The 10,232-nt window shown below is 34.9% G+C and overlaps 1 protein-coding gene across 1 annotated transcript; it reads right to left on the bottom strand.

Annotated features, from left to right (window-relative positions):
• Window positions 1–308: 308 nt before the first annotated feature.
• Window positions 309–1,595, bottom strand: LOC150075510 (uncharacterized). Its single transcript, XM_090388645.1, has one exon. It carries the CDS (start codon window positions 1,563–1,565, stop codon window positions 393–395), a length of 1,173 nt encoding a protein of 390 aa, XP_090244771.1. The 5' UTR covers window positions 1,566–1,595; the 3' UTR covers window positions 309–392.
• Between the last annotated feature and the right edge of the window lie 8,637 nt (window positions 1,596–10,232).

Here is a 10,232-nt window from a genome sequence, read left to right as displayed (position 1 = left end):
AAAAATAACATCTATTCAAAGTGCTTGAGATATCGTACTTTAATTTTTTTTATATCAATATTATTCTGAACATTTATTATATCTTTGTGTCACTTTCACCTCTCAGTGACCAAAAAGGCAGTAGAGTAAAACTTTGTTGATTTGTTTTTCATGTAGTATTATATTTATGCAGAATGTTTTTTCATAATCATTTATAAAATGATGCCAATCATTCACAAAGAATAATTAAATCTTAAATCCATTAAGGTGCTTTTCATTACAGAGTACACATCTTTTTAATGAAATTTTATCAAGTGATGATGGCAATATCTCAGATGATTTTCAAAACACACATGATGGTAAACTAATACGCCGCATATGTTATTAAATTGCATAGTTGCCTAGTCACATTTTCACAAAAAAGTTTCCACTTTTATTTTGTCCTGTGCATGAATTGCTAAATGTTTTTTCAGATTCGCCGAAATCGCAAATGCCCTGTCACATATATCACAATGGTAGGGTTTGTCCTGAGTGTGAAGCAACAACATATGTGTTCTCTGAGTACTTAATCTAGTAAATGCTTTGCCACATATTTCACAACAGTAAGGTTTCTCATTAGTGTGAACTAGCAAATGATTTTTTAAATTAATGGACTGTGAAAATCCCATGCCACATACTTCGCAAGAGTAAGGCTTCTGTTCAGTGTGAAGTAATGAATGGGTTCTTAGATTACTAGACTGTGAAAATGCCTTGCCACATACTTCACAACTGAAAGGTTTTTCCTGAGTGTGAACCGATAAATGTTGTTTCATATTACCTGAACCTGAAAATGCCTTGCCACATATTTCACAAATGAAAGGTTTCTTTTCATCGTGAATTGCTAAGTGAGATTTCAGATAGCCAGGCAGTGAAAATGCCTTACCACATATTTCACAACAAAAGGGTTTCTCCTCAGCGTGAAGCGACATATGTGTTCTCAGAGTACTTAATCTAGAATATGCTTTACCACATATTTCACAACAGAAATGTTTAGTGTGGACTAACATATGATTTCTTAACTTAATGGAGTGTGAAAATGCCTTGCCACATTCTTCACAGGAGAACAGTTTCTCCTGAGTGTGAATTAACAAATGAGTTCTCAGATTGCCAGACTGTGAAAATGCCTTCCCACATTTTTCACAATGAAAAGGTTTCTCCCGAGTGTGAACCAAGAAATGTTGTTTCAGATTACCAGAACTTGAAAATGCCCTTCCACATATTTTACAAGTGAAAGGTTTCTCTTTTGTGTGAACCAATAAGTGAGCTTGCAGTTGACTAGGCCGTGAAAATATCATACCACATGTTTCACAACAGAAAGGTGTCTCAAGAGCATGAAGCAATGAGTGCGTCTTCAGAGTACTTAATCTAGAAAACTCTTTGCCACATATTTCACAAAGAAAGGGTTTCTCTTTAGTGTGAACCAACAAGTGTGTTTTGAGTTGACTTGAATATAAAAATATCTTCCCACAGGTATCACATATCAATTGATTTTGCTCATTTTCAATTTCTTTTTTTACTATAATGCTTTTATTATCTGAATATTGCATTCTGAAATGCTTTCTTCTGATAATTTCCTTTATAAATAATAAAATTCTGCTTAGCTATATCTGTGACATGAAATTTAACCTGTAGAAAATTACTGTTAGCTACACTTTTACACTAGATATACAATAAAATTATTATTTCCTTAAATGTGGTGATTTTTCACTACGCCTTCTTGTTTTGGATATCACCCTGTTTTCCCCAAACTGTTAACTGGATTCACAATTTATCCCAATCAATGAATCTGGAAAAAAAAAAAGAAAAAAGAATAAATATAACATATGAAGTTGATGGACAATTATAACAAGTGTATGGATGTTGCCCAAAAAGTAATGTCCTTGTTTTTTTGCTTTCTTGGTCAAAATTTATTGAACAAACAGGAAAAAAAAAAAAAAAAAAAAAAAAAAAACTTTCCCTACAAAATGTTATTTACGCATTATTTTCTCCTATCTTTAACCTGATTGGTTTTATGCCGTCTTGAAACAAGAATATGTATTTGTGCTATCAGAAATCCCATCCTCCAGTCGTTTTTTTTCTGCAATAACTCAGCAATAACCTTGCTATAATCCCCAAATTTAAAGTCATGAATTGTAGGTTTCAGTCTGGAGGAGGAGGATCCCTGATGTTTGGGAAGATATAATAACAAAGTTCATTTTAGTTCAAATTAATTTGGAATGCTTTAATAATTAACGCTTACACACTATGCTGCTGAATGTCTCAGAGCTCTGTCTCCCTCATCAGTGGCTACATATATATATATATATATATATATATATATGAATATGAGTTAAGTTAATAGTGGTAAGCGTTTTTAAAGGTAAAATATGATATACTAGCTTATCAGGTAAACCAAAAACCATAGTGGGTACCCAACGTGACCTGGAAAAAAATATCAATATATGCTATGACATAAGCAAAAATTATAAACATATATAAAAAATACCATTAAAATGTTAATTATGGCAATAAGATACATTGAAAGGGACTTTTATTGGACTTATAAGGGACTTATTGGTTAGCGCTAGCTTCCACTGTTACTTTTGCTTAGACTACCGTGACTGCATTTACTATCAACTACGCACATATGCCTAATAATAATTATAGCTCTTTCGCTAATTTAAATTTAAATTTTGGCTATCCGTCGGGCTAACAGTCATCTTGCCAGCTTACTGCTAAATTTGGGATTAATCAACATAATTTTATTCTTGTCACTACTTTTTGGCTCTATCTTACTAATTTGGACATAGTTATGCTGGACGATGACTACAGAAACGGATAGCTCGTTAATTATGGTTGATACATTGAAAGGGTTAGCCCTCGAAAAAGTCCCTTTCAATGTATCTTATTGCCATAATTAACATTTTAATGGTATTTTTTATATATGTTTATAATTTTTGCTTATGTCATAGCATATATTGATATTTTTTTCCAGGTCACGTTGGGTACCCGCTATGGTTTTTAGTTTACCTGATAAGCTAGTATATCATATTTTACCTTTAAAAACGCTTACCACTATTAACTTAACTCATATTCATATTTGTACAGACTGATTTAATGTTTAATCGTCTTAGATGGCATTAATTGGTTATGTGACTATTTAATATTTATATAATATTTATTTAATATTTATATTTATTATAACATTTACTATTTGCTTTTTCATACTTGGATATATATATATATATATATATAGGAGAAACTGGTGTATTATAACAAACATATTTTGTTGCAAAGATAGAAGTTAAGAAACATGGTATATAACTACTCCTTCAAGTACAAAACCGTTTTAGAAGAATGGAATGTAAATATATGTAATTAAACAAAAACAAGAGCAGATGGTAGGGGGATATACAATGTTTAATGTATAGAATGCCAGACCTAGAGGAAGTAATACGAAGGAATGGAGGAAAAAGAAAGTTCAAAGAAAATAAAGATTTTGTTTATATTCCAGCAGGACCACCAGGTCCGAGGAGTTTACGATTAATTATTTTAACAATGAATAGAATTGTTAACTGTAATATCAGTCATGTGAGTTTGAACAATGAACCATTCACATACAGTACATTACTGCGCTCATCCACTTGATCACTCTGCTATGTATAATTAGTGATCATTGAAATATAAATAATAGATTAATTTAATACTCTACTATATACACATTAATCAAGTGTGAAATCTACAACAAGAATCCAGAATAATCAAGTATGGTATTTTCAAAATTGCTTATATGCAAATTAATTGATCAAAGTCAACAACAACAATAGTGAATGAACAGAACTATATATATTAATAAAAATAGTAGGATATAATGACATTACTGAACGACTAAGCAAGCAAGAAAAAGTATTAAACTGGGTTATGGATCCAGGGCACTACTAGTTATAGCAGATATACCTGCAATCATAATGAAATATAGACCAATGTATATTATCAGTGTATTCGGGAGGGATGCTGACTTGTCAAGTGTAATTACCATGGAAAAAATTGAGAATGTCTGCAAGGTAAAAGCAGATTACCTGAAATTAAATCAAATTAAGATTAACATAAAAATAATAATGATAACAATGATGTTACCTAAAGCAGTGGGTCGTAGGACTAACTACTTCATCACAGGATCAGCAGCCAAAACCATAGGAGCCACAGCAATAAGCAGGGTCTGTTTCTGTTATGATGTATACGTACGAAACGTATACATCATAGCTGACCCGACAGAGACCAAAAGGAAGGAATAAAATTCAAACAAATAAAAATATAAATAAAGTAGAGTTAAAAGGCTACAAAAATGCCAATTAAATCTTGTTAAAGGTAAAATGAATTAAAATTTTAATTCAAAAAGAAGGCAAAATTCAGTATGAAATTTAAACAAAGTAATTTAAGATAAAGAAATAAAGTCAGGTACTTTGTTTAAAGTACAGTACCCAACTTTATTTCTTTGTTTAAGGCTTGGAGTATTTCTCAACCTTTTCGTTGTTGCGGCACACTTTTCAGGATGCTAAAATTTTGCAGCACACTACAATCACTATTATACAGTATATACATATTCACAAACTGAAAGTTATTTCTGTTGGGTATATTTAATAATACACATATGAAATTTACAAGAAATTTAAAAGAAAAGATTATTTAAAAGAACATACATAAAATTTAAAAGAAAATATATAAAAAATTAACATAATTATATAAAAATAAAAAATATATACAATTATAACATTTTAATCAGTGAGACGGTTGGGTTTGATAAGAGGCGCACAGTTTTTTATTACAAGGATTTGTGGATAGGCTTACTCTCAGTGCCTCTTCTACCCGACTAATCTCATTCAAAGTGGAAAACTGTTTTGCACAAGTAATTTTTGGAAAAAAATTTTTGAAAATTCATTTTGGATTTTGATCCAAAATTTGCTAATATTAGTGTTATTAAACTGAATTTCCAGCGATTGGTCACTACAGATCTCAGCCAATTCTTCCGCTTATAAATTAATAATTAACGTTGGAAGGTTTCTTGCTGCAAGTGGGTCTCTTACCGAGAAATATTTTTCGGTATTAAAGAAAATGATCAGACTCCGGTTCCTCGCATAATTTTCTGAAAATATATTTTTTTGTGGTCTAGTTTTGATATAATTGACCATTTTAACCGCTTGATTGAGTAAAAGTTTTAAAATCGGGTACAAAAGTCTTCGCCACTGGAACTTGTGTAATTAAACACACTTGTCAGTGTGTTTAATTAATATTTGAATTGAATCGTTTTATTAAGTTTACAAATCCTTTTAATGCTCTTGTGATCGCAGGAGCACCGTAGACACAATTTTAGCAAGAGGTTTTACCTCCTGATAAAATTTCCCTCCCATATCTGAAGAATATAGTGTTATTTAGTTATATATTTCTTTTTTTTTTCCCTCAGTCCCAGTTCATTTTTGTACTAGGTTTTTCAAATTCTTTCACCTGTTTAACCACTACTTCACTTCCACTTTCTACTATCCCTTAAACTTCTTAGTTCAGGCACTTTGTGTACTTTTCATTTCCATAGAAACTATTTATTCTACAAACCTCACATTATTTATATATGTATATACACACACACAGTAAACCCTCGCTAATCTGGTTACAGTTAATCCGGATTGAAATATGAAAATTCTGTTCACAGTTGAGTACTTTGAAAGACACGAGTAACTCTCACAGCATGCTGGTTGACTGTGGAGAGAGGGAGGGAGAGAGAGAGAGAGAGAGAGAGAGAGAGAGAGAGAGAGAACGAACGAACATTACATTTTCTTGCATGTTATTCAATATCGTTGTTGACCGAGTCAGGATGCTATTGCTTATATCACTTCATTTGCATCCTACTTTATTTTTTTTTTACGTAAACCCCAAACACGAGAAGTATTAGAAACTATAGTACTTGGTACCATGCTTGGGTTGGAGGTTGAGAAGACAAAAGAAGATATTTGTTGACATTGGACTTGAACTTCTGTAGACTGTAATTTTCAGGAACTGCGTATGAAGGAAGCTTGTTCCAGAAACCGGCAGTTGAATGAATAAATGAGGAAGATGAAAAGTTGGCTCTGTGAGTTTCAAGTTAGACAGTAAATGGATGTTGACTGGTGGCTGCACGTGTTCGGACTGTTTTGAAAGAGAGAGCGGGAATTATAGAAGCCAATTCAGAAGAACAGTGCCCATGGAAGTATCTGTAGAAGAGGCATGCCGAAGAAACAGTAAGTCTATGAGACAGTGAGTGGAGAGATTCTGTTAGAGGTGAATCATTAATTAACCTAACTGCCCTCTTCTGAATGGAATCAAGAAGCCTGAAAGAGGTTTTGGGGGCACCACCCCAGTTGTGGGAATTCCATGGCAGGGCGGATTTGCGATTTATACAGAGTGAGCAGCTGTATGGGAGAAAAGTAACACAGAGAGCAAAAGAGAAAACCAAGTTTTTTAGATACAGAGGAAGCAATATGTGTAATGTGCTTGTGCCAAGAGAGAGATTAGAAGTCAGGGTAATCCTCAAAAGTGATATATCACACCGGCATTAGGGGAGAAGTTAGAAGACAGAGAGCCATCTACCATCACCCTCAGAGAGAAAACTGGATAACCAATTACGAAAAACAGTTAGCAAACCATAAGATGGAAGCCTGTTTAGAAGACCTTTATGCCAAACACGACTGAAAGCCTTTGAGTTGTCAAGTGCAACTACTTGTGTTTCACCGAACCTTTCCATTGAATTAGTCCATAAATGGGTAACATAAGCCAGAATATCACCAGTGGATCGACACTGACGGAATTCATACTGGCGATCAACAATTGCCAGTAAGTGCAAAATGCACATTACAGTGTTACCAATTAAGAACTGACTATGCCGAATTGCCTCAGCATATTTGTCCCCAAGGGCTCAACATCTGGTGAGTATGGGCTTGGCACACACAGGGTCCCGAGCTGGATATCATTCATTCATTCTCTCTCTCAACTCAGCAAAAAGCCTCAGGCTTCCTTGCACCATATGGCTAATAATAATAATATCCCTTTGTACTTAAATTTAATGAGTGTTCAGATCCATTCTGATTATAAGTGTTTTTTTCCAGCAGAAAGACCTTATGACAGAAAGGCAAGTGTCACCCACAGAAGGACAAGAAACTTGCAATTGAAAGGCAAGTGTATCTTATTATTATTGCTCGGTAATCCAATAATAATAACAACTACCTACTTCTATTTTTATAATGAAATTATTATTATTATCAGCTATATGGTGCAAGGAAGCCTGAAGCTTAAGCTACACCAGCCAAAAAAAAAAAAAAAAAGAGAGAGAGAAGTAGAAGGGAATCACCAAGAAAGAGAAGAATGATGATATGCAGCTGAGGACCCTGGGTGTGCCAAGCCCATACTCACCAGGTGTGAGTCCCTGGCCTTGATTTCTTATGTAGTCAGGAAATTGTTTTCTATTGTTTCTGAAAACAAAAAAAAAAAGTATATAGGTTTGTCCATTGTTGTTTTATAACTATCTACTTTTATTTTTTTATAATCAAATTCTTTTATGTAGTCAAGAAATTGTGTTTTATTCTTTCTGAAAACGAAAAAAAAAAAAAATGATTGCACTTATGTAGTAAGTATATTGCCAGTATATAGCACAGAGTAGTAACATATCTTACTACTCTGTGGTACATAGTACGGAAGACAGTGTGTTGAGCATGCTCGTGACAATTCCCAGCACACTTCTTCTTCTTCCAATCACACAGCTCCCTGAGGAGCTGTTGTGACGACCAACAAATTCCTCCATCTGCATAGATAATGTGCTATACGCACAGCATCACAAAGTGTCATGCCCAGAAGTTCACTGATCCCATCCATGACTTCCACCTAGTTGTAGGTCATTCTCTGCACCTCTTCCCCTCAGTTTTTCCATCCATTATATTCTTCAACTGAAAGTTTTCCCTTCTTGCTATAGGACCAAAAAACTTGAGTTAGCCTGCCAATTTTATTCAATACCCACTCATTTGTTCTTCGATCCAAGTAAGAAATACCCAGTATTCTCCTGTAACACCACGTTTCAAATGCCTTAATTTTCTTCCTGTCAACTCTTTTCAGATTCCATCCTTCACATCCATAAGTGGCAACTGGAAAAATTAACGAATCAATGATTTGCACTTTTGTCTTTAGGGGCAGATCATGATGTCTCCATAATTTTGTCAGATCAGCAACCAACATTTTAGCAATTGCCTGTCGTCTCGAACAGTCACTATTTTTATTTATTCTTGACCCTAAGTAATCAAATTCTTCAATATCTTGCCCATTAACCTTCACCTTACTGGAATCAAGATTATCACCAATCACCATAATTTTAGTTTTATACACATTCAGAAACAATCCCTTTTTCTTACTTGCTTCACATACTCTCCTCAGAGTTTCTTTAAGATGATCCTTAGAATTACAAATTAACACAGCATCGTCTGCATAACAAAGGTTGTTTATCTTCAGTCCTCCAATTTTGATGCCAGTCTCTAAATCTTCCAAAGCTTCATGCATGATATCTTCAGCATAAAGATTAAAAAGGTGAGGTGACAAAATACAGCCCTGCCTGACACCGTTACCTACTGTGAAAAAGTCCATGTTTCCCATGTTCGTTCTCACAGTTCCTTTCTGTTCTTGGTACTTCCTTCAGTGTAACTGGTTTCCCATTCCACATAATTCAGCTTAATCAGCTGAATTATGTGGAATGGGAAACCCATAATAGTCATTATTTCCCATAATTTCTCATGTTGAAGACAATCTAAATGCTTTTGCATAATCTATAAAACACAAAATGACTGGAACATCGAATTCTTTGCATTTTTTTATAATCAGTCGTAGGCTTAAGGTCTGATCTCTGGTTCCTCAACCCCTTCTGAAACCTGCTTGCTCTTCTGGCATTTCTTCAAGTTTTCTTGAGATCCTGTTCAATATGATTTTAAGAAGAACTTGCTAGCGTGAGAAATTAGGCTAATAGTCCTGTAATTTTAGCAAATTTTCAGATCTTTTTTTTTTTTTGATAAGGGAATGAAAATTGATTTCTTCCAATCTGATGGCCACTGTCCCGTTTCCCAAATTTTTACAATCATTTTAGGGAAAAAACGCAGCGCCCTTCACACCTGTAGCTTTCATCAATTCCAGGTGACTTGCCACACGTTAGTTCTCTAATGTCTTTTTCGACTTCTTCCTTCAGTGTAACTGGTTCAAGATCGCACTCTTGAAAACGGGGGTGGTGGTAGATCATTAGTGCCAGCAGGTGCTCGGAACAGCTGCTCACAGTATTCTTTCCACCTTCCTTTGATTGTGTTCTCGTCTGTTAAGATTTTCCCTTTGCAGTCCCAGCACATAGATCGGCAAATATAGTGAGTGTCGTGCATGCTCAGTCAAGTCGGAACTACCCCGTCAGAATACGATTCATGACAGGTCGGAGCCGGCGGTGACTTGCAGGCTGACTGTGACTCACGACACTAAAGTGCAGGAAAAAGGTAATTGTACACTTTAGTATCATGAGTCATGGTCAGTCTGCAAGTCACTGCCAGCTCCAACCGGGAGTGAATCGTATTCTGAGGGGCCGTTCCAACTTACTGAACATGCATGACACTCACTATCTGCAGGTTGCTGCTGTATCTACCAGTTCACTGCATGTGCGACACTGTATCGGCCGATCTGTATATAGTATATTTGCAATAACTTGCAACATCTACTTTTATAATGAAATTCTTATGTAGTCAGGAAATTGTTTTTTATTTTTTTTGAAAACAAACAAAAAATAATTACTGCACCTACTTAGTGCATAGCCCCGGGGGCTCACATCTGGTGAGTATGGGCTTGGCACACCCAGGGTCCTGAGCTGGATATCACCATTCTTCTTTTTCTTGGTGATTCCCTTTTACTTCTGACCCTTGCTTGCTCGCTCTCTCTCTCAGGGTTAAAAATTTTTTTTTTTTTTTTTGGCTGGTGCAGTATAAGCCTCAGGCTTCCTTGCACCATATGGCTAATAATGATGATGATGATAATAATAATAGTCAGTGTTGCGCATGCTTAGTCAAGTCGGAACTGCGCCTCAGAATACGATTCATGACAGGTTGGAGCTGGCGGTGACCGTGACTCACGACACTACAGTGTACGATTAGCATTAGTAGAGGCATATGATGCAAGAAAGCAAGCTTATTCAGCATCAG

The sequence above is a fragment of the Mastigoproctus giganteus genome, chromosome 14 (genome assembly GCF_048544385.1).
Source record: "Mastigoproctus giganteus isolate SK-2022 chromosome 14, ASM4854438v1, whole genome shotgun sequence".
In the NCBI taxonomy this organism is placed as follows: domain Eukaryota; kingdom Metazoa; phylum Arthropoda; class Arachnida; order Uropygi; family Thelyphonidae; genus Mastigoproctus; species Mastigoproctus giganteus.
This window is presented reverse-complemented; position numbering and strand designations above follow the sequence as displayed.

Excerpts from the sequence above, each read along its gene's own strand:
- LOC150075510 (XM_090388645.1), bottom strand. The coding sequence starts at position 1,565 with ATGCAATATTCAGATAATAAAAGCATTATAGTAAAAAAAGAAATTGAA.